Genomic DNA, 25573 nt, shown 5'->3' with positions numbered 1-25573 from the left:
CTGGAAAGCTGGCAGCCCAGGTTTGAGACCCGAGCGCCACATGATGGGGTGACCTCCCATTCCTGCCTCAGCTCTTGCCAATGTAGCAGTTTGAAAGCATGCAAATGCAAGTAGATAAATAGGTACCACTTCGATGGGAGGGTAACAGGGCTCCATGACATCATGCTGGCCACATGACCATGGAAATGTCTTCGGACAGCGCTTGGCTCAATGGCCTTGAAACAGAGATGAGCACTGCGATCTGTAATCAGCAACGACAAGCAGAGTAAAATCTGCAGGGACTCTTTTACCTTTTACCTATTCAAACCGGAAAGATGAAACTTATAAACTTATCCCAATTCTTTTTGATGATCCTTAGGATTGGAATTAACATCTGGCCCCAAAGACACAAGATACCAGTGTAGATGTTCTCATCCTCTTGACAGTGCTGTCTTTTCTTCCTTTGAATGTCTACTTCAATGGGAAATTCATTATGTGATCTTGATGCCACATGCATTGTTTTCCACCTTGGAAAAACTAACCATTATTAATGGGGAAAGGGAAGCCAGGATGAATTATCACATTGTGCTTTATAACAGATATTATCAGCATTAATGTGTGGGCAAAAAAAGCATGTAGCTGTGACATTTCTTCTTGTAATATTTAGAAGATGGCATGTAGGTTTGGTTTGTTAATTATGCCAGAAGCCACTAGCACTGTAATTCATTCATCTAAGACAGGGGTGTCCAACCTTGGCAACTTTAAGACCTGTGGACTTCAATTCCCAGAATTCCCCAGTTGGGGGATTGAAATCCACAGATCTTCAGGTTGCCAAGGTTGGATACCCCTTATCTAAAAATTTCCTAGTTGAGAACATCTGCCTTCGTATTTATAGGTATGTGATAGCATTATAATTAGTTATATGAAGCTTATAACATTAAGGTGTTTCTCAGACATTATAAAATCTAGAGGAAGTACTCCAGGGAAACTGTACCCCTTCTTGTCAGAGATGCTTAAATGATATTTGCAGAATTAAAGGGACTGTGCATTTAACTTTGTATGCTTTAGTTTCTATGTGACTGCCATATGCTATGAGATACAGGCACAATTACTCTTAAACTAAGATCCTTCATCAGCCTTTTATACTGCCAGATTGATTGTTTTGCTTTGCCTTTTATTGAATTGGACTCATTTTAGTAAAAGGGATCACTGTATCAAAGGTGTAGACATAGAGAGAAGAAATAAGAATAGTGATCATGGAGGGCACTTAGGATTTTCATGGTTTGGGGGAAATTACATGTAGATCCCATCTGAGATGTTACAATTAATTTAAAAAAATCTATAGAAATTCCTTATTAAAAATAGTGTTGAGGATGAAGTTTCTATATACATTATATAATTCATATCCTAGAGAACAATCTGTTTGGGTGGGGTTACAAGTTTTCCAACCTTGCAATCTCTTGTGGTTGTTAAATAAAATTATTGTCCTTGCAAATCACTTAGGATCATAGCAGGAGTTTAAAACAAAACCACGCAACATTAGAACCACATTGATGGTTCTAAAACATTGGTTGCTTCTGTCCTGGTTGCTGTCTTGGTTGCTGTGATGGCCGGATCACTACTTCCCAAGCTGCTCATCTCTGAATGTATCTCAGGTTTTCTCTCCTCATGTATATGCAGTTTATATATATAGCACACTTCAGTGTAGTCAACCATTTGGTTCTAGAGTGGGTATGGTTTAATTAGTTCAGATAAAATATTTCAGTGTTTACAGTATTGGCCTTCTGGGTGATGAGGTGGATGGGGAAAAGGGACTTTGAACCCTTTTGCTTATTGAGGACAGTCTTATTTTTCAGTTACATCCAACTATTTGCTCTTTTTTTCTACAGGGATTCTAATCATCCTTCAGTACCTTATCATTATTATGAACCAATGGGACCCGATGAGTGTACAATGTACATTTCACATGAACGGGGAAGGAAGGGAAGTCATCATCGCTTTATCACAGAGAAACGAGTCTTTGAGAATTGGGCCCGGACTTTCAATATTCACTTTTTTCAGCCAGACTGGAAACCAGAAGCACTTCCCGTCAATCATGCAAAGATTAAACTAGTATTCTGAGGAATGAATGCATAAGGCTGCAATCACAATCACCGACTGTATCAGGTTTCTGAGGATTGAACGTCATATCGCGGCAAGGCAAGCTGAAAGAAGTAAGGTTAACAGGGTTTGTGGATTTTAAAAAAAGAAACCCTGCTACAATATTCAGGAAGTGGTTATGAAAGAATACCAAAAAAAAAAAAGATGCTTGGTATTCAGTATTTGATTAAGCAAATATTTTCACTTCTATCTATTGCATATGTATATGTGATTTGTTAAAAAAGAAAGAAGACAACACCTTTGATATTAATGAGCATAATTTAGGAGATGTGTGATTCATTATGTTTTTAAGGCACATTGCCATTGGGTTTTCATAGTGACATTTAACAGTTAGTGGAAGTTTTTAATGCAATCCAGTATTTTTCTATTTCACAATGATACGGTTATTTATCTTTCATAATCGCTCAAAAACTGAGGATTTATATTGCTGCTGGTTTAATGCCCAGCTTCTTGTTTATATATTTTCTCTTTGAACTATAGGAGAATTCTATCTGGCATGTAATTAACATTTGATCTGGAAGTTCTGTGGTTTTTTTTTTAAATGTTGTATTCTTAGGCAGTGTTCCAGCATCAAACCATTTTGAGAGCAAGCACATCTTGATGGGGAGCTCCAGCTGAGAGTGGTGGTTACAGCTATAATATGTGACATTAGGTGTACAATTAAGAGTTAGTTATAAGGAGACTTTCCTTAGCTATTTTTGGTCCTTTGGTATTGCTAAAAAATAACCTGGCAGCCCTAATTTTATTTGATCCAAAAATATTTTCAGCAAATCTAAATCTCAGAAGCATCTTAGAATGGGGTCTCCCACACACCTTTTGAGCTACTTAAATCCTTCAAAACTATATTAAGAAATGTTTGGATTAGATGGATGAGGAGTATTTACATAGAAATCTATTCATTTCACTGGACTTTATCTCCAAGTAGATGTAAATAGAGAGGTAGGATTAAATGCAATTATTTGAGGCTGACGTGGAAGGGGAGGATTGGATTGCAGTGGAACCAGCCAAGGCTGACTGATGAAAATGGCAAAACCCAGTCATTTGTATATATTGGTTTAGGGATGTGGAGCGAGAGCAGGCCAATTGGAAAGAAGGTTGTGACCATACATGAACATCCTGTTAAGTTTTATGGAGAAGGAAACAGACCTTCTGTTCTGAAGTGCAATGAATTACATGGATGTAATGTTGGTCCTGACATAATGTTAAAATATGCTGGTTTCTTTAAGATGCCTTGGCTCTATACAGATCTAGCAAATGATTTTGGATAGGCCTAAATAGTTCTGTAAATGGATCCTCACTCATTTTGTTCCTTCATTTGTTCCTACCTTGTGAATAAAAAGCATTTCATTCAGTGTTATTTGACCTTGCACATGACAGATCATTGAAGTCAAGTAACTTCTTCAAGCTGTCAACAATTAATTGGCCACTTGCACACTTCCGTACACTATTACTTCACATAGTAAAATTATTCCATGTTTTGATAAGAGTTGTCATCAAAAGCTGGATTCATTTTAAGGTGTTATGCATGAGGGGCAAATATACAGGAAGAGGGATTTGGAGGGATGTGAGTTTTATCAGTTTGAGAATTTATAAAAAACTGTGTTGTTGTGCTTGTTTTCAAGCTATAGAAAAAAGAATAAATTCCCAAGCGAAACATTGATTGAGTTGTGAGAGGAAAAACAACTCAGTCATTTCCTTCTTTTTATTATGGTGGAAATATTTCTCACAATTACATCTGTTCTTTACTATTGAATAAAATATTATGAATTGATAAGAAACTGCATAATTTTACTAACACCTCATGTTTCTTTCCAAACACCAATAGCTCATCTCAAAGAATAGGTAACCTCAGATTGTCATACATTAAAGGGAAAATAGGTTGTACATTGAGTTTCTTGCACCATTTAATCTACACATTTCATGAAATCTGATGTATAAATAATTAAATTCAGACTGCAATGATTATCCACATTTCTTGAGCATGTGTCCTTTAGGGCTTGAGCTACAGACGTTGGGATTACCCTCATTGGGAGAATGTTCGCTATTCGATCATTACATACAAAGTATTGTATTGTTGAAAGTTAAAAAGGCCCGTCCTATGACCTATCTAGAAAATATGACTGTTACATAGTCCCTGATAATTTCCAATTGTTATTCACTATTCTATTCCATTTTTCAGCAATATTAAAATAATGGCTGTTATCTGTGACTGCACCAGAAAGCTCCTCCTTGAAAAGTAATAACCACACTGAGCCACAGATTTGTCAAAAGTTGCAAATGGGAGAATATCTCATATTCAGGTTTCAGATCAAAAGGATTGGAAGAATTACACTCTTGAAAGAGAAATTCTTGTATGCAATCCTGCTGCAAAAATAGGGAGATGAATCACAGTTCTTCTATTTATTTGCATCTCTTTGGAGTCTCTTTCAGTCCTATATGATCCCTTTGTGAGTCAGGGCATATTTATTTTTTGTATAAGGCCCAGATAATAATGTGGGAATCCTGCGATAAGGATTTTCAGTACAGCTTGCTTTATCAGGGAACAGGCTTAACACAATTGAAAAATGGCATGTTAGGACAGCATGTATTGATGGCTCGAAGGGAAAAAAGGCAACTTACATTGAAAGCAGGATTATTATGTTTTTTATCCTTGCAAGAAAAATTGAGATTTGTATTGGGAGGGTAGGAGGCACCAATGGTGCTAAGCATGCATTCCTACAATGCCAATTTTTTTTATTCAAAGTAAAGCAAAGCAAGTAGAAAGAACAGACTGAAATGTGGAGAATAGAATGGAATGAAATAGGAATGGAATGGAATAGAAATAAGAACAGAACAGAATAGAATAGAATAGAATAGAATAGAATAGAATAGAATAGAATAGAATAGAATAGAATAGAATACTTTATTTGGCCAATAAAGTATGTCATGACTAGACACACAAGGAATTTGTCTCCGGTGCAGAAGCTCTCAATGTACATGCAAAACAACAGAATAATGATAATCATAAGAAGTATTTGGGTCTTATACAAAAAATAAATAATAAAAATCCTAATCATTGGCTCTCTGAAATCATGTGTTCAGTTTTTCTTAAGAGTCAGCTTTAAGCAAAACTAGGAAATTTATGATCTGAACAATAAAGCAATACACATGACACAGATAAAGTTGAATCATATATTTAAAAGCACTTACCTTTGCATGTCTTCCATGTGAATTAAATTAAGAGGATAGTAAATATACCTAAGACTGCTGCCCAGAGTATATGGATAACCCTTAAGGGGTATATGGCACAATGAAATAATTATAATTTAGAAACGGAATAGGACAAAAGCTGTAAACTGTCATCTTATTTATTTAAGTTATATGCAAACCATACAGTCAGATATGCTGGTGATAATGCTAGAATACAAACGTAAGGAATTTCTTGTGGCAAGTGAAAAAAATGCTCCTCTGTTGTTCATTTGAAAAGAAAAAACACAAAATCCATTAAATTTATGTCAAGAGACAATGACAGCCCAATGCAAGTGGGTGAAGCTAAAGTAGTAACAGTTTTTATTTTTCAAAATTCAGAATTCACTCTAGTCATGAAAAAAGAGATGTTTGCTGCTTGGAAAAGGACCGTGGTAAATTTGGACAAAATGCCAAAGAGCAGGCAAATAATACAGAAAACAAAGATATGTATTATCAATTCTCCAGCATGATTGGATGGAGAACCCACGGATGGGTTGTCTTAATCTATCTGCTCCAATTGGACTAAGTCTGAAATTGGTAACGCCCCCTCTGTGCCAAGTGCACCCCAGTTTTAGACTTAGTCTCTTTGCTCTAAGATGCGTTTTGTCTTCGCTCCTGGAGCAGAAGACTGTTTAATTCTATTTAATCACTTAGCTCAGGCTATTATTATTTGTTATTTTTATTATTGATTCAGAATCGATTATATCTAGAAGAAAGATCAATCACCCCAGTCTGAAGCCTATTCAGGCTGACAGACTCACAATCCTCTCCCTCTGGGGGGGGGGAACTTTCCCCTTCTTTATTTTCCCTCAGTTAGGGACAGCAAGATCAAACCTTCGATTTAAGTCGTTTTCACAAGGCGCTGCTCTGACGACCTTCCGACTGCCAGCTGATCGTCGGAGGCCACGGACACCTCGAGAAGCAGGAGTAAGCTACCAATCGCACTGAAGGCTCCGCAACGTCGTCAAGCCCGGAGGGAGCCTTCCCAGGTCCCTCGGCCCCAGCTGAGAACAGCAGGTGAGAATTTGGGCACGGCCCGATCTTCGGAGCCGGGAAGGCCTATCAGGCCTTGGACGATCCCAGCGCTTTTCCAGCCGGCCTAATCACATGCCACCAGCTGCTTTAGGAGCCCAGGCGATTCACCCGAACGAGGGCTCGTTGCAGCTTACGCCCTAGGCCTCCTCCCAACGGCCGTTTTTTAGGGCGCGAAATTGACGGCCGCCATTTTGAATTGCCTCCCGGTGGCCATTTTGGGTGTGGCTGAAGCCCCCGGCGGCCATTTTGTATGTGGCTGAAGCCCTCGGTGGCCATTTGGGTGTGGCTAAAGCCCCCGGTGGCCATTTTGGGTGTGGCTGAAGCCCCGGTGGCCATTTTGTGAGTGGCGGAAGTCACTGGTGGCCATTTTGTGTGGGACTGAAGCCTCAGCGGCCATTTTGTATGTGGCTGAAGCCCTCGGCGGCCATTTTGTGTGTGACTAAAGTCATCGGCGGCCATTTTGTGTGTGGCTGAAGCCCCCGGAGGCCCCTTTTGTGCGTGGCTAAAGCCCTTGGCGGCCATTTTGTGTGTGGCTGGGGCCCAGACTGCCTGGAACTTTCTCCTGAAGGCAGTATTCGATCATCGGTGGCCAGCTCTTCGAGAGAGCAGTTTCGACCGGGGAGGGCCTGATTGATCCAAAGTGATCGGGGTGCCCATCAATTCCCCGCCCACCCCCCTCTTGGGCTGAAGTATCTCTGTAGACTCCCTTGGTGAAGTACAGCACCGAGGGGGGCGTTTTGCCAAGGTTGAGACCAGAGCAACTCATCATGGCAGAGAGAGGCAGCGAGCCGGCCAAGAGGAGTTGCCAATCAGAGGCAAGTGGAAAGAGCACCACCAAGCAAGCCCGGCCAAGCAGGGAGCCACAGAGGGAGGAAGGGTGCCAAAGACTGAGAGCAGTCTCCCCAGATCTGACAGGCACAATGGCAAGGTCTATTTTTGAGCCTCTTTCTTCACATAGTGCCTCAGCCCCAGGGCTTGGTCTCCCCCCAGGGGAATCCCTGAGTCAGATTCAAACCTAACAGTGGCTTCAGGGAGGGGTATAACCGGTCAGGACACCTCAGGGCCCCAGGCCACATTCACCCCCACTGCAGCAGGACTTCGCCCTCCTGAAAACCAGGCCCTGAACCCGAACCTCCTCCAGTCCATGATAGCCCAGGCGGTGGCTCAATTTATGGCCTCCAACACCCCACAGCCACCCCCCCCCCAGTCCACACATCATTCACAATCTCCGGATTGGATGGATGATCCCGCATCGGATTTGGAATCTACAGGAGCTGAACAATCTGGCCTGATTTTGTCTGATGACGAGGGCATCGCCCCATCCGAACCCACCCCTCCTGTCGGTCTCTTTGACCATTCCTTCTTCAGTTGCCTGCTACTCAAGGCCTGCACTACTGCAAACCTCGCCCAAGAACAGGAGACCCCACCAACATCCCAGGGTCCCCATGCCATATACACTGAGCCCTCTGTCTTTCAGAATCATATTCCCTGCCCTCCCTTTTTTCTAAATATAGTCCAGAAACAATGGGAGAACCTAGGATCCCCCTTAAGCCCTGGTGCAGTAGAGAGAACATTGTTCAATGTTGCTCCTTCCCTGACCTCCCTTTTGGAGATTCCTGAGATTGATGAGCCCTTGAATTCATTGTTTCCCAAGTCCAACATCCCTGGGGACATAAATGAGGCACTAAGGGCAGAGGACAAGAAGATCGAGTCCGCCCTACGCAGGTCCCACCAGGCATCAGCCTGGGCAACGAGGGCGGCAACCTCTATGGCCTTCTTTGCCAGGGCTTCGGTCCTGTGGTTACGGGAGCTCCAGGACATGATCCCTCCGGACCAGCTCAGAGCCCACCAGAAACTGGGTAAGTTGGTGGCCACGTCCCAGTATCTAGCCGATGCCTCCTTACACACGGCCAGATACACTGCCCGGACCATCGCGGCAGACATTTCAGCACGAAGGCTCCTTTGGCTCAGAAACTGGCGAGCAGACACCAAGGCCAAGTGGCGTCTGGCATCTAAACCTTACACAGGTGGACATCTCTTCGGTAAGGCGCTAGAGCCATACCTAACCGAAGGTAAGGATAAACGCAAGACCTTGGTTAATACATCAAGGAGGGGAGATAGACGCTGGGGGAACTTGTCGCAGAGTAACTACAGAAGGCAGCCCTTTCAGCCAGCGCCATCCTGGGACTGGGCCCAGGCTCCTCACCCTTCCTTTCAGAGACAGGAACGACAACAAGATCGTTCAGCATACAGAGGCAGATCACAGTTACAGACCAAGCGGTCCTTTCGAGGCGCAGGGAGCCGCTCCTTCAAGCGAGGCAAGTGAACCTGCAGCCTCACTTCCCATAGGAGGCCGGCTGGCCCTCTATTCCAGCATTTGGGCGGCCACTACTACGGATGCATGGGTGTTAGACACCGTCTCCCAAGGTCTGAGACTAGAATTTTGTTCCCATCCACCTGACAGATTCCGCTCTTGTCCTAGTTCAACGAACAGGACCAGAGCTGAACTTATGTCAGAGGCAGTAGCCCACTTATTGCAAATACAAGCAATTGAACCAGTTCCACAAGAACAAGAAGGACGAGGGTTTTACTCAAACCTCTTCGTCATTTCCAAGACTTCAGGGGGCTGGAGGGCGATCTTGGACTTAAAAGGTCTAAACCTCTACTTGAAGTATAAAAAATTTAAGATGCAATCACTTCAATCAATCCTGGCTGGCGTCAGGCAAGGTGACTTTCTTACCTCAATAGACCTGACTGAGGCATATTTGCACATCCCCATTTTTCCTGGACACCGCAAATTCCTCAGATTCAGTTATGCCCGACACCACTACCAGTACAGAGCCCTTCCATTTGGCCTCTCATCTGCACCGAGAGTATTTACAAAGGTACTGGCAGTGATCGCAGCCCACCTTAGACAAATTCCCATCAGAGTTCAATGCTGTTTAGATGACATTCTAATTCAGTCATCATCATGGCAAAGTGCCCAAGCAGACCTCACCCTAGCCATCAAGGTTTTGCAGGAGCACGGGTTTTCTGTTAATTTCCAGAAAAGTCATACTGTACCAACAACTCGGCTCCTCCATTTGGGCGCAGTTATAGACACAGATAACTGCTCGGTCTACCTATCTTAGGACCGACGGAATTCTATCCAGACTCTTGTACGTCGGATCCGAAGGGACAGAGTAGTCACATTGGCATCCCTTTCACAGCTACTAGGGAAGATGGTGTCCTGCGTGCAAATTGTGCCATGGGCACGTCTCCATGCCAGAGAATTACAGTGGCTTCTCCTTCCATTTCAGAGATTTCACACCAGCACATCCCACCAGAAGGTCCAAGTTCCACAGTCGGTGTTGAACTCCCTTCGTTGGTGGGACTCTCCGGCACTGTCACGGGGAGCAGAAATCAAAGAACCAGACAGGATCACCATCACCACAGACGTAAGCCTATTTGGGTGGGGGGCACACCTCCACACACACTGGGCCCAAGGTCAGTGGTCCAGGCAAGATCTAAAGAACAATATAAACTGGCTGGAACTAAGAGCCATACACATGGCCCTAAAGAGATTCAGCAGCTTAGTACAGGGACAGCACGTCCTGGTCTTAACCGACAACATCACAGCCAAGGCCCATATCAACAGACGGGGGAACAAGGTCCAAGCCTCTCATGCAGGAGGCCAGATTGCTGGGGTCTTGGGCGGAACTGAATCTTGCCTCCATCAGGGCGGAGCACATATTCGGAGTGGCCAACCAGCAGGCGGACTCACTGAGCAGAGCCACCGTGGACCATTCCGAATGGCAGCTGGATCCGAAGATCTTCAGAGAGATCGTGGACAGGTTTGGTTCCCCAACCCTAGATCTGTTTGCCTCCCCAGCCAACTCACAGCTTCCCAGATTCCTTTCCAGGTTCCCGTCTCGATCAGCGGAAGGAACAGATGCACTCCGCAGTCCCTGGCCCAGGGAACTGCTCTATGCCTTTCCTCCCCTGCCCCTTCTACCTGCCACGATCAGGAAGATCCTTCGCGAACAAGCAGAGGTCCTCCTGGTCGCCCCGCATTGGCCGAGACGATCTTGGTTCGCCGACCTGATGGAGCTCTCTGCATCCCCTCCATGGAGGATTCCAGCCAATCGGATCTCCCTCATTCAAGGGGAGTTACATCATCCGGACCCTCAATGGCTCCAATTAGCCGTCTGGCACTTGAGAGGCAGGCCTTAGGCCTAGACTCATATTCGTCAAGGGTCATAGCCATGATCCAGCAATCCAGGCGACCCTCGACGAATAGAATATATGATGCCACGTGGAAAAGCTTCTGTAATTGGTGTTTAGCTCACAAAATTGAACCCTTACAGGCTACAGTGCCAGTTATCTTGGAGTTCCTGATGGATGGTCTGAACAAAGGGCTTCCCGCAAGCACCATCCGTAGGCAGGTAGCAGCACTTGCCACGGTTATTTCCTGTGGCAAGGAATCCTTAACATAGCACCCTATGATACGCTCCTTCCTAAAGGGAGCTAACAATGCCAGACCACCAACGGTACATAGATATCCCTCCTGGGACCTTCATCAGGTTCTACAGGCTCTTGTCTCACCACCCTTTGAACCTATTGACACTTGTTTGCTCAAACAATTATCAATGAATGTGGCATTTCTGGTTGCTGTAACTTCAGCCAGAAGAATCTCTGAGCTGGCTGCCCTGTCAGTAAGAAAGGACCTGTGTATCTTCCATAGGGACAGGGTTACTCTCAGGTTAGATCCCTCTTTCGTGCCCAAGGTCAACTCCTTGTATCATAGATCCCAGGACATAGTTTTGCCGGTCTTCTGTCCGAATCCATCTAATGACATAGAGGCTCAGTGGAACAGACTGGATATTCGCAGGGCCTTATATTGCTATATACAGAGGACCTCATCCTTCCACAAGACTGAGGCTCTGTTTGTGTCATTTCACCCGTCATCGTTAGGACAGAAGGTTTCTTCACCCACTATAGGCAGGTGGATTAGAGCTTGCATTTCTCTGGCATACCAGACTCAGTCACTACAAGCTCCCAGCCATATCACGGCCCATTCCACCAGGGGTGCAGCCACCACAGCAGCCTAGTCTACCAGGCATCCATAGAGGAAGTTTGTAGGGCAGCAACATGGGCATCGCCCTCCTCCTTTGTCCGTCACTACAAGATGGATATATACGCATCTTCTATGGCTTCATTTGGCCGCAAGGTACTAGAACACGCATTAACATTGGATGGGACCCAGGCCCAATCTAATTTCCCACCCTAGGGACACAGGGCTTTGGTATGTCCCATCCGTGGGTTCTCCATCCAATCATGCTGGAGAAAGGGGCGTTGTCTTACCTGAACGCCTTTTCTCAGCATGATGATGGAGAATCCACTCCCTCCCATTAGGTCAGTTGGCCTGGTTCCCATTTTTTTCAGACGCGTCAGACTAAAGTCTGGGTATCGCCTTAGTCTAAAACTGGGGTGCACTTGGCACAGAGGGGGCGTTACCAATTTCAGACTTAGTCCAATTGGAGCAGATAGATTAAGACAACCCATCCATGGGTTCTCCATCATCATGCTGAGAAAAGGCGTTCAGGTAAGACAACGCCCCTATCTCTGGTTTTCTTAAGTTAAAAAATATGCGACAGAGAAAGCTGGACCATCAGAAAGGCTGAACAAAGAAAAATGGATGCTTTAGAGTTCTGCTGGAGAAATTTGTTGATAATATCTTGGAGTGCAAGAACAACAAATCACTCAGTGAAGTAAAGCTAGAAGTAAAGCAAAACTGCTTGCTGGGACTGTTGATAATGAAGCTTAAATGCACCCACTTGGAGACAAAAATTGGAAGCAATTGAAAAGAGGCTGACAAAAGACATGGTGATTAGATATTACCACTGATGGCACAAGTGTAATCTTAAAAAAAAACTACAGATAATCCTGTTGAAATTATCAGGTCATGAAAAATGAGAAGTAACTGCACACCAAATTCCAGATTAAACAACTGCTGCAATCTTATTCATTTCTGCATAAAGGAATGTTCTTCGGGTATGCATCTGCACCTTTCATGACATATAAGGGGGGAAAGAAAATTAGAAGCTGTGTTTTAGAAAAATTATCAGATATGGTAAGGGTTATGTTGGAATGGAGGGGAATCTAGATTCCAAGGTTTATAAACAGCTTGCAGACTTACAGTTGTGAAGGAATTATGAGAGCAACTCTTAATACTACAAATAAAAAAGATGGTGATAATATTTAAACTTGCCGAGTTACCTTTGTCATATGTTTTTATTTGAACCCAGTTAACGATCAGATAGGAAATGATATCCTTTCTAGAAACCCAACTAAGACTATATGAAATTAGTTACAAAGAACTAACTTTCTCATGAATGAGTTGAGAGGAAAAAAGGAGTTTCTAGAATATGCTTGCTTTTTAGTTTTGTTCAACATAGCATGATTAATACAGTCAATATAAATTTCCTAAGAACAAACAACAGGATTCTGTTAACATAGTCCATGATATTTTGGCTTGTAACGGTATTGCATTGTGTCTCTAAAGTGTTTCAAAGATTTCTCCTGGAAGCATCAGCAAATATAGGGAGTTACAGTCCAATTGACTGTGCAGAAAGAATTTTACTTTCAAAGTTACAGAATGTGAACTGCTGCATTTCAGTCTAATTGTTTTCCTCACCCCTGTTAATCAGCTTTGCTGCTTTCCCCGTTTCATAAATTGTCTTTACTTAACAGTCTTCTTTCTCTAAGCAAATTATCTTGACCTGTAACTCATGCTCCTGTGTTCCCACAGACTTGCTTCCCTCTCCCAAAAAACTACTGGCTTTACTGAGCAGGACAGATTTTAGGTTGAACAAGAAGCCTACAAAGTAGGGATACCACTGCTTAATTCCAGCAGGATTCTATTGATTTTACCATTTTCACAATGTCCATCCATAAAGCTATTATTAGATTTTTAAATACCAAAATTTGGAAAATAAAATTTAGAAAATAAAGTAGGCATCTGTCATGCATCTGGCTGAAGAATGTTATATTCAAGATTTTACAAATTCCATATACAGATACAAATAGGGTTTTTTAATATTTACATTCACATACACATTTTTGGAAACAGATTATTCTTAATGATCTTCCTGGAGGCAAAAATGGGATTATCATATAAAATATAAACTTTAAGGTTGTATTGTTCTGAAGTACTGAAACTCAACAATCAATAAACAAAATTTCAACAGATTAATCTTTGCTGTTTTGCTAGATAAGTATTCTTATAAAAAGTGGTCTTTTGTGACAAGAATAATATCTTTCAATCAAATTCAAATATAGTAATATTGGTCTTACTTTATCTATATAAATAATCCACAGCTTCTCTTTGCCTCTAATTCATTCAATAATATTATATAAACCCAACTAATTATGTATGAAGTGAAATCTGAAATGCACAAAAAGATTTCATTCCTCATACTGGTCAATGTTTTATGTTTATGAAACAGAATACCCTCAACGGAGAATTAAACTCGTCATAATGCAGAACTTGTAGCAATGCATCTTAGTTCTATGGCAATGTTTCTTCAACCTTGACTGTTTGAAGACGTGTGGACTTCAACTCCCAGAATTCCCCTTGATGACGGAGGAATTCCAGAAGTCCACATATCTTAAAGCTGCCAAGGTTGAGAAACAATGTTTCTGGTATGTCTTACCCAGCTTTTGTATCCTAAGTGAAAAAATACAGATATATGTGCAGGTTTGATTTAATCAATTTAATATAATTCACTCAAAAATATTTACCTATACCTTTCCATGAACATATTACCTCAAGAATTGTATGTATTACAAATATATAGCTCTGTCTAAAGCTATATTAAACATGTTTTATGCTCATGGCTTCTGAATGTAATCTGGATCCGCCAGGCTGGTGGACTGTGCATGTGGAAAATCTAAGTGCACATTTGCTGAAGAACTGATGAATTTGCTATTGGTTGTAAATTTGAAAGAGTCACACAATCCAAGAAATATAATGGTTGTAGGCAAAGGTTTTATCTAAGAGGCTGAATTTAAACAGTGCTAATCAATATTTCCCTAAGAGTATTTTTGTTTCTGTTGAGCAGATATTCAATACATACAGCAAAAATCTGCAAAGGGATGTAAGTATATATCAATAAGAAGACATCTTAAATAAGATTCAGCAGTGTCTAAACCTTTGTTTCAATGACAGGGGAACTATTTTTTATAAATAATAATAGACACAACTATTTTTCAGTACAGCTCAGAAGATGTTCATTGATTTTAAAATAAAGTTTCCTCTGCATTCATCTAATCCCTCCCACTGTTTGATCTAACCATTCTTTTCTGTAACTATATTCTTGTCTGGCCATTATGGAAATAAAGGCTACTCATCAGCTGCTCTACATAATGAAAATGATAAACTGACATTTCAGATATGACAGAAAGAAGGACAAGAAACAAGTTTTCTAAGATATTAGCACTTAGAGTCTGCTTTCACGTAGAACCTGTCTTCATGGTAGCATTCATGATGCTTCCTTGTATTATAGAGTTGCAGTGATCTTGAAGGAAAGATGCTTCTTAAGTGAAACCATGCTTGTATTCTTTCAGAGTAGCCTTGTTGGTACACAGTAGAGATCTGTTTTTCCACTAGTGGATCCTTGCAGGTGGAAAATTCCAAGTAGAATAACTTCAGACCTTTTATGAAATTATGTTGTGTTTTAAAGATGAAAAAAAATAAGGTTTTTTTTCAATTAAAGTTCATTTTAAAAGATGGAGCAAAACATAACAAAATATTTCAAGCAGACAAGTTCACGATATTATCCATTCAAATATTTTCTGGTATGCAAACATTCACAGCTCAAACTTGGTTGCTTTGAAGTTCTAAAAGATGTGCTTCATGTGCTTGATTCCATAGGTTTTAAAGAAGACCATGATAATCAGAGCCCAAAGTCCCAAAATAAAGCCTCCAGGAGGATGCCAGTCCTTTTGTTTTGGTTTCTGTAAAGAGGAAAGAAATATTTCAAAAATTGGTTGCTAAACACAAAACATATAAACAAAAGTTTACAATTAAATCCCCCCTCACTTTCTTGAGGTCAGAATATTATAAAGTCATCATGTTTCACGTGTTAGGAATTTTAAAGGCAAGTAGGCTAAACTGTAGTCCTTTTTGAGTTATTTCAAGTAACTACCAAATTCTGTATTTAACTAAAAAGATAACGGATTTCTCCCCACTCTCCCAACCCACAAATAATTGATCCTTAAAATAGGAGGGCTTAGGGAACTGAATTTGCCTCATCTTCCTGGGGATGAAAGTGATCTTAAATTCAGTGCCGCCTTCCTTCTGGGTAAATACAGCTGTGTTGACGGATTGCCTGCATTTTCCATGCTGCCAATTGTCAGTCACAGCAGACAGGATCAGACAATCCACTTCTTCCTGAAGGGGAGGTCCTTTGACATGTAATAGACAGTTTCCCCTTCCTCTGTTAGGGAAAAAATTCTTCTTTTTACAGGTGGGAGACCTTGGGCAGAAACAGGGCAGAAAGCTGGTAAGAAGAGAGGAAGCAGAGGAGTTTTCTAGCTACTCCCTCCTCCCCCTGTAGTCTCTGATTAAAGTAGTATTTATAAGAAGGAAAAGAAGCAAAGGAACTATCCTGTTTCCAGGAGTATCTCCTCTCTACAGGAATAAGGGAATAGGTTTTAGTTAAGAACTGTTCTACAATTTCTTCCATGTGTAGATCTAAATACATTATTATTTTTATTATTTAGTATCAGCTTTCATCTGTGCATGAAGTTTCCTATGGGAAAATTTTCTGGAGTTGCTGTATTAATTTGGAATCCTCCAACATATCTAGTGATGGAAGACTTGCAGTAGATCAGTGGCATCTTGTGGTCTACTTGGAGCACTACATTATCTGTGGCATTTTCTTTTAATCAAGGTGCTGTTTTCCCTCACAATCTAAACAATCTGTAATTGCTTCCCTTCATTGTTATTAAGTCTTCTCAATTTGGGCAGGGAAAGTTGCAAAGAGCGTTTTAAATTGTGTATCTTTTTTCTAAATACACTTTGATTTTGATGAGTTCTTGCAAGTTTGATTTACCCACGAGTGAAGAAAAGACGAAGAACCCTCTAGTCAAATGTCTCTACAGGTGGGGTCTCCAACCCCAAGTCCGTGGACGGGTACTGGGCTATGGCATGCCAGCAACTGGTCCACACAAACAAGCAAAGCCCCATCCGTGGGATGTAGGCACCACATAAAACTATGCAACCTCTAATCTGCAGAGGGTTCCCAAAAGGTTGGGGACCTCTGCTCTACAGTGTATGGCTAAGTCTAGGAGGTTGTATAAAAGATTTTTTTTCTCGCATTCCAACAATCGGCAAAACTTAAGTACAGTTGGTGACAGCCATTACTTTCCCACAACCAGGCATGAGGTGTGATGCTAGATGAGACTCCATCAGGAAAATAAATAGCAACAATAGCAATTACTAGGTACTTACTCTACAGTGGAAGGCTTGGCCAACATGCATAAGATGGTATATCCAATAAAGTTTTACCTTTTGGGACTCAATTACCTTGAGGAATTCTTTTGTTGGGATTGCTAGTCAGATTGTTGACCCAGACATTTCTGAGAAAGGAGGTTTGGGACTCTAATTTTCTACCTAAAATTTAGCCATCCCACTAAAATGCTATCACAATTTCAAAACATAATTTGTTTCTTTTTAGGGTTTCTCCTTTTCTTTTAACAACTGTAACATGATACTTCTTCAAATGTTCCCTTTCTAGATTTAGGAAACGAACCATTTTATAACAATGGGAAAAGTGCAGAATAAGTAACACCGGTCCACTTAGTTTATATAGAATTGTGCAATTCTATATGCAGAATTCTACAGAGAGTAACATGCAATTAGTTTATTTATTAGACTGATTTATATAGCTGTCCAAGAAAATAAAACCAGGCACTGAAAAGATAAATATAACAATATTTATTTAAAAAAAAACCTTACTGTAAAGGAGAGGTAAAAGCAGCTTTGCAGATCTGCAAAGTTACTTTTTCGTTACTGTCATAACTGTGAAGTTGCTAAATGAGGCAGTCACCAAACAATGACTACCTATACAAGGTAACCTCAGTCCAAAATAACCATAATAATGAAGCACCTCCCAACTCATGGTACTTGCAGAAAGTTACAGGAAAGTGGCCCAATGAAATTTACGTTCACGAGAAAAAAAGTTAACAATTATAAATATATTCATCTCAAAAATGATCAAGCAATTTTCATTAAATCTGAACTGAAAGCAATACCTATCATTGTTCATTGATATTCACAAGCACTCATTTCTTTATCAAGAAATCAGACTTAAACATACACGACTGCCAACAGTTGCTTCTGTTTCGCACTATTTCACACAAAGGAACATTCCTGCTTAAAATTTTCCTAATTACTAGCAATATGCACATTTCACCATTCCCTTTGTTCTATCAATCTTCCTTCACTTGGATCACAGTTAAATCCTCACCAGACAGTGACACCTGACCCTCCTAGACAAATGATTTCAATTTGCAGCCAGTGACACTAAAAGCTTCTCTTGCCTATTTTTACTATAGGGCATATAATTTAATTTCTTTATAGGTCTAAATATTTATAAGTTGGCCTTGATAGAAAGGCTTTACATTTTGTCATATAAGATGCCAAAGCTCTCACTTTTTTCTTGGCTGCAGCCATTCCAGGAGGGAATCAGTTAAAAAGCAATTTTTCTTAACATTGGAATTGTATACGCAGGCCATCCATTTGAAGCTGACCAGTATAGCTTCATGAGATATATTGTTATTAAAACCAATGGTTAAGACAATAGTTAATAAAAATAGATTAGGAGGGGAGAATGCATTGCTTTCTAACTAATCCATATGTCTTGAGAATACGGTTGAGAAATGTACAGAATAGAAATTGTGTGCAGGCCAAACCTCAGCTGTGGCTAAGAGTATACCGTAGGGTTTTGCAAAGGGTTTTGATGAACAAAACATCCCTTTTGAAGAATGAAAGCAGCTCTTTGCAAATCTGTCCCCAATTACTTGCCTCTGCGTGGCCAGGCAACACTTTCCCTGGCATCACCACGGAAGCAAAGTGTCTGTGCTTTGCACACACATTTAGAGACAGCCAGGGACATCTTTTGAAGTAGCTTCCCAAGCCAAATTGCCTCATTTGCAAAATGACTCTTTCAAAAGCTTTGAGGTGCTTTAGAACGTTATTTCAAAAACGATTTGAAGGTCCCTTAAAGCAGAAAGGATTTGTTTTCATCTCACTCAGTAGTGATGTTGAACTTTCTCTGCTACTTTATACTGTGATGGTCCTTATTTGATTTTAATTCTTATTTTTTAAAATGAGTTAAATGCAGTCATCTCCAAAATCTTTGATGACGAAGCAAAATCTGCATCCTTTAATAAAAGCATATGACTACTGCATTTTTCTGGTTTGGCACCTCTGAAATCATCAATGCTTTTTTTCTATTCCCTCAGAAAGGCTGCAGGAAAATTCCAGAGCTGTTGACAGTTGGGAAACATACGAGTTTAATAAGTTGTTCTTGTTCTTGTCATTATTATATTGCATGACTATTTATAGTTTTAAATGAAGGCTATTAGGTAATGTGATACCAAACAAGATATATGACTACCCAATAGGAATAATCAAAACCAGGGGTTCCCAACCTGTGGGCTGCGGCCCACTACTGGGCTGTGGCCACTTGACTACCGGGTCGCGTGAAGTGATGGCCAGTGCACGCTCACATGCACTCACCCCCCCACTCACGCTAGCACCGCCCCAAGCATCCCACCTCTAGCGCCGCCCATTTTAGCACTTGCACATGAGCAGCCGTTTGCACATGTGGATGCGGTCGCATGTGGCTGTTTGTGCATGTGCTTCCGCTCATGCATGGCCCATTTGTGCATGCGCAAGTAGCAGTGCCTGCCTCCCTTTCTGGGCCGCCAAATCGAAAAGGTTGGAGACCTCTGATCTAAACTTCATTTTGGGGTTTGATTGGTGGTTAAAGTTGTTTTGATTTTCCTACTGAACACTGTTAATACCATGGAATTTTTCTTTCCTTCCTTCCTTCCTCCCTCCCATTTTAAAATACTTTTGATCTGTCTAATTACTGTAGCTTTCAGGGAGGACTGCAAGCTATTTAAAAATTATTATTAAAAATTCATTAAAATGAATTTGAGTCTCTGAAATTTGTGTGTGTGTGTGTGTGTATGCGCGCATTTGTGTGTGCATGCACACATGTGCATGTACAGTATGTTCAAGTCAGTGTTAACTCCTGACGACTGGACATTTGCTTGGCAAAGTTTTTCAGAAATGGTTTGCCTCCTTCTTAGAGCTGAGAGAAAATGTCTGGCCCAAGGCCACTCAACTGGCTTTATACTTAAGGCAGAACTAGAATGCCCGGTTTTCCATTTCTAGCTTGGTGACTTAACCACTATAACCAAACTGGCTATCTGAATCTACCAAAGACATACGGTAAACTACAAGAACAAATATATACTTTCATACAGAGATCCCGAACCCCCAGGGCATGGGCCGTTCAGAACTGGGCCATGGAAGTGGCGGGTGAGTGCGCATACACGATATCCCCATTTGCATGAGCAGCAGGGAAGCACGTGCATACGCACTCCATTTGTGTGAGTGACGCATGCACACTTGCCTGCCACTCACACAGAACTATCACCTCTCCTCCCCGTCCAGTCCACAAAGCTGGAAATGTTGGGGAACTCTGCTTTAATACATGAATATAGATTTTACTTCTCAGTATGAAGTTCAGCTAATATCCCTGTCTCAATAGCTGATAGCACCTAGCCAACCTTGACATGCCTACGAAGCAAAGCAAAGCAAGATTGGGTCTGGCTAATGCTTCAGTGAGCATCTACTAAGAAATCTCAGAGCCACAGACTAGTTGAAAAAGTTTCTGGAAGGAAACAATGGCAGCAATATCTAATGTCTGTGCAGTCCTCAGAAGAGCTTGAACTTGACTCAAGAACATCAATTTATTTGAAACTGAATTATCTTGTGTACTAATTATCTTGATTCATTGTTCATTAATTTTCATTGATCAACTTTTGCATGTGTTCCTATCAGCTCATTCCAATTTGCTGTAGAAACTACTGGCCTTCTGGTTTACATCTTAAGTATGAATAGTTCATACTTATGGCTTAAATAACTTCAAGCTTTGAGTCACTGAATCTTTTGTAACTCTCTCCTGGAGTTAACCATTTCCATTAACAGAATCCTCATAAAAAGGTTGCCTATAAATTAAGAAATAACAAACAGACATCAGTGTTATTATTATTAGTAGAGTGATCTTCCGTGATCCTATCCTGTTCCTTTTAAAAATCATCTGCAATTACAATTGCCGGCAACAAATCCAGAAACTGGCCCATCTAATGTGTAAAACCACCTTTCCTTCTGTTGGTCCTGAATCTCTTAAATTTACTTTTTTAGAAAATCTCAAGTTTTTGCACTGGAAGAAACAGAATCGCCCCTCTCTGTGTCCACGTTATCTATGATAAATATGATTTAATATTCCTATATTAAACTTCCATTTATCCTTCTTCGCTCTAATCTTAACGTTCCCAACTGGTGTACTTGTCACTTGTTTTTACTCAGATTACACTACTAAATTTCTTCATCCGATACTTAAGAAATAAATTTTACACTCTTGCCTCTCACAAATAACAAGCCAGTAGTCAACTTTACAGTTAGGGTAAATCACGGTCGGTTTACAAGCCTTTCTCCACATGGTCAGTTATCTCTATTACCTGGTCTAGAATATATTTAGACAGCTGCAACTGGGTTTTTCTTTATGTTACTGAACATCTATCAAAAATGCAGCTGCAACATGACCTTGAGAGAAGACAAACCATACTTTAATAAGTTCTCCACATGCTCTAAAGCATCTTTTTGCTTTCAAATCTTCAGCACTGAACAACACTGTTAGTGGATATCTGTTAGAACAAGCCAACACATCACTGAAATTTTGCTACTTAAGCACATCTTCATGCAATATTTAACCATCTGCGTGGTGTGCACATATGACTCTCAACGACTCTTAAATCCAATTGCTGAAACGTGGCTGCAGTTCCAATAATTGTTTCTGGCTATATCACTTGATACCTATCCAACTTTGCCCAAGAAAGTTTAAAGCAACCTAGATGGGAGAAACGCTGTACTTACCGTCAGAATCTAGATTTTCCAGATATTATTTTAATTTCTTGGTGTTAATGTGTATTTGTTGGTGTTAATGTGTATGCTGTTAAAACACTTTTCTTAATTGCAACTGCAGTCTTCTTACTGGCTGGGCTGATGTCAGTTCTTCAGAATAGATCAGATTAAGAAGCAGACACCACTAGAGTTATCCTTTATTGATAAAATAACAGAATTTTGCCAGTCCGATTATGCTTTATAATCTCTCCCTCTTATATTCCAATGAATATTTATTTATTTTATTATGTTATTATTTTTACAAATAACTCAATGTGATGAGCATATCCAACACATCTTCTTCTTTCCCAAAGCAACAATCCTGTGAGATTGCTGAAGTGAGTTGGACTGGGAAAGAATGACTAGTCCAAGGTCACCCAGCTGGCTTTCATGACTAAGCGGGACTAGAACTCACAGTCTCCTGTTTTCTAGCTTGGTGCCTTAACCACTAAATAATGGTTCTTGCCTATTTCCTTCAAGATTGTCTCTCTAAGTTTCTACATCCACACAAGTTCTTGGCAAACCAAGAATATTTTCAATTCCTATCATACAGTATGAACAAACTTCTTGTTTCATAATGAAATACGTCAAGCCTTAAGGCATACAAGATACAATGAACTCAGCAATCCCTGGAGCACCTGCTAAGCTAGCTTCATGTTTGGTTTTTATTCTAGTTTTGTTTCTAAATTTTGTCTACTGCTTTCATTAGAATGCCACTTTGCTGCAGTTTTGCATACCTTTTATAATGGATTTTAGATTGCCATTATATTAACCCTTTTGTATAGGCATTCTTTTTCCAACAGAATTATCGATAATGAGTGAACAAAAATTAGACAAAAGGTAGCAATGTGTTGTGAGCAAACACTCATAAGCTGAAGGAATAGCTATTATTACATTGGAAGAGATTCTGAATTAAAAAGCTAGGTAGCTAAGCAACAGCTAGCTTCCATCTGTGAATAGTTTTTTGTTACAAGCTTTATAGTTGGAATGGAATTTCAAAACAGTTAACAGAGCTGAGTTCTGTGCATTGTAATTAAGGAAAGGATACAATAGATTGGACTGGATTGATCTGCGGGGATCTCGAATGGAAAACATCCAAGACTTCCAGCAAATTCTTTTTCATCTACCACACAGCCCAGTTATTGCTAGTATTGTCTAAAACGCGGGGCCATACAGAAATAGCAACAATTAGGCATATACATTATAATTCCTGTGTAGAAGGCAAGATTCAAGCAACCTTGGGCAGTCAAACATCATAAACAGAAAGCTATGCCTTGAATTCAAGGGACTTTAGATTTTATCTCAAACGATTCAACAGATCTATACCCCTAAAATAAATTCTAAAATGGATTCTGTAAACTGTATATCAAGCTTAATGATTCCACAACCCCTGGAGATACTAAATGGATTTGTGTGAACCCTGTGCAATGAGTAACCCTTATTGAAATGCTAAATGCCACCCCAGAAGTCAGCAGCTGACAGAGATCCACTAAATTTAAGATGATCCTTCCTCAAACAGAAAAGATGATAGGAGAAGGGGAAAAGCCACAAAGAGAAAAATGCTATGCCGTGGCAGCCTTCCACAGGCAGCTGAAATCAATCCTGCAAATTTTCTCCTTTTTAGTAACTGCCTACATTTGGCATTTTTACAGAATCCACACCCTGGAAATAGTGTGTGTGTAATTTAATATGCATATGTACATACACACACACCCACACCCCCCCCCACACACACACAGAGTACCTTTTCTCTTTCTGACTCTTTTTACATACAACAGCACAAGTGATGTGTTAATTAGGCACACCAGGACTTATTTAGATTGCAATCCTACACAGGACTTACCTCTGAATTGTACTGCTACACTCTAGAATTACAAATTAAATATCTCATGGTCTTTCATTAATGGAATAATTGCAATACGCTAAAATTATTTTAATTCGAACTGACAAAATTTCTTTGCCAATATATGTGAGGATAGTGCTTCAACTAGGCTGTACAATATTTATGGCCTGTAGATACACCAAACAAATAACTAAAATCTTTACAGCAGTAAAGTAGTATGATAGCAATATTAGAATATTGAATTTTTCATCATTTGTTATCCACTGAAAATTGCTTTTCTCTTATGTAACTCCAAATCAATGTAATCCAAAGGAAACTTTTTATACATGAAGAATTATCTAAAACTTCAAGATACCTGAACCATTTGGATAATTCTGCTTAAAAAGCTTATTAAATACTAGAACCATTAAATTAATGTGAAATATTGACTGAGCATTCTTGTGTTGGATACATTAGAAATTAATGTTTTTTTCTGGTGAAAACTTGAGATGTCTCAGCTTCTCAATTAAATTGTCAATGCAACATAAATGATTTAGAAAGAATCTGCCATCCATCAGTCATAATGGGACGAAGAACACAGTAAATTAAGTTATAGTCATATATATACAACTCATATATGTAACAGTATAATCTAGTGCTTTAGCAGTTAGTGAGCTTTTTGAAATTTTAATTTCATTAAGTGATAGTGCACTTCAGTGGAAATCAACAATTGAATTTTAATTTAAGATACTAGAAAGCTAAAGGAAAGCTAGAAATTGCTATTTATTTGATCTGGAAGGAAGAACTGGAATGTTCTATTTTGGAAAATCAATGAGTCCAAATATTTAAAAAACATAAACTATACTTTCTATGATTTAACAATGACATTAATTCAATAGAAAATATTATTTCAGGATAGACATTAGAATATGTTGGCAATGTAAGAAATGTGACAGTTCTTTAACTCACATGATTTGGTCTTGTTCTGTAAATAGTTTTGTGCTGGTTTCAAATTAATAGGCATATTTACAGAAATGTGGGAAGAAATATTATATTTAGGGCTCTTAATGTGTTGTTCTATTATAATCCTGAATATGGAATCTGATATCTTATGAAGAATTTTGGTTTTTTAGAGTTTAGGAACAGCAAAGAGGATAACGTCACATAACTGGAAAGAAAAGCTGTTGATGTTTGTTGACATGTGTTGGGATAGTCTTTTGCTTTTGCTTTAGTTTGTGGGAAAGGAAAGGAAAGAAAAATGATTTCCACAAACATTTTGTCCAAATTATAAGCATGCTACAATCACAGTTCGGATTGTGTACTCTATGGGAAAGTAATAGAATGCTAGTTAAATGAAGGTTGGACATTTATTTATTTATTTAATATATATACCGATTAAAATATTAAAACATCAGATCAATACATAGTAATATTAAATTAGCTTAAAATGAACAAAGATGGAGGGAAGGGAGCAAGATACACATGGAGGGGTGGTAGGGTCTTATGTTAGTGGGTTAACCATCTCCAGAATGAGGCAGGCCAGTTGGCAGAGCCAGGACTTCAGGCCAAAAGGACAGGTGAGGATCTCACCTTGGGGGACAGGATTCCTTTTCAGAGGTGGAGAATTCATCTTTATTATGTAAAGTGTTTCATTCATCAATTTGAATCAAAATTTCTTCCCTATTAAACTGTTTATGAGCAAAAACTCACAAAGAAAGCTGCGCAAACAATCTTCCTTCATTTTCTTTCTTTACTTCTGTCTATGCAATAATATTTCAACAAACAACTGTAGCAGCAAGTATTAGCTGAGATTTCCTGAGGCCAAACTCCTTCTTCAATAAATCAGTCTTTCAAACGTATCTCAGATGAACAGTTCTCACCAGAAGATTATTTAGTCCAGTGTTTTCAACTTTATGGAGACATTTTTAAAAAAAACCAATGTAGGTCCTGGGCTCTTGTTCAAAATGGCTGCCATACTGTGTTGCCATACAGAAGACATGAGAGAAACCACAAACAACAATTTCATAAAGAAGAATGGGAGATACACAGGCACAAATGTATAATTTATTTATTTATCCCATCTTTCTACTCTCAAAAATACTCAA

At 40.0% G+C, this 25573-nt stretch overlaps 2 protein-coding genes across 5 annotated transcripts in view; one reads left to right on the top strand and one right to left on the bottom strand.

Annotated features, from left to right (window-relative positions):
- ST6GALNAC5 (ST6 N-acetylgalactosaminide alpha-2,6-sialyltransferase 5) overlaps positions 1 to 8246 on the top strand; it is a 91223-nt gene extending 82977 nt beyond the window's left edge. The window contains exons 5-7 of one of the 4 annotated variants that reach the window (XR_005558325.1): positions 1869 to 2192; positions 6181 to 6384; positions 8188 to 8246. Coding sequence is in view for 1 of the 4 variants with exons in the window: in XM_039356683.1 (XP_039212617.1) it covers positions 1869 to 2100 (232 nt within the window). In the remaining 3 variants the exon portion in view is untranslated. Of the gene's footprint in view, positions 1 to 1868; positions 4877 to 6180; positions 6457 to 8187 lie in introns of those variants that run through there. The other 3 variants (XR_005558326.1, XR_005558324.1, XM_039356683.1) reach the window with 3 other exon arrangements.
- A 4410-nt stretch (positions 8247 to 12656) lies between these two features.
- Positions 12657 to 25573, bottom strand: part of PIGK (phosphatidylinositol glycan anchor biosynthesis class K) — a 105618-nt gene continuing 92701 nt past the window's right edge. Inside the window, exon 11 of the mRNA XM_039356644.1 lies at positions 12657 to 15399. Coding sequence (XP_039212578.1) covers positions 15283 to 15399 — 117 coding nt within the window. The 3' untranslated portion in view covers positions 12657 to 15282. The remainder of the gene's footprint in view (positions 15400 to 25573) is intronic.

Source organism: Crotalus tigris, unplaced genomic scaffold, assembly GCF_016545835.1.
Source record: "Crotalus tigris isolate CLP2741 ecotype Arizona unplaced genomic scaffold, ASM1654583v1 scf7180000018826.840336, whole genome shotgun sequence".
Lineage (NCBI taxonomy): Eukaryota > Metazoa > Chordata > Lepidosauria > Squamata > Viperidae > Crotalus > Crotalus tigris.
Note: the sequence above shows the minus strand (reverse complement) of the source record. Positions and strands in the feature narration are given on the sequence as shown.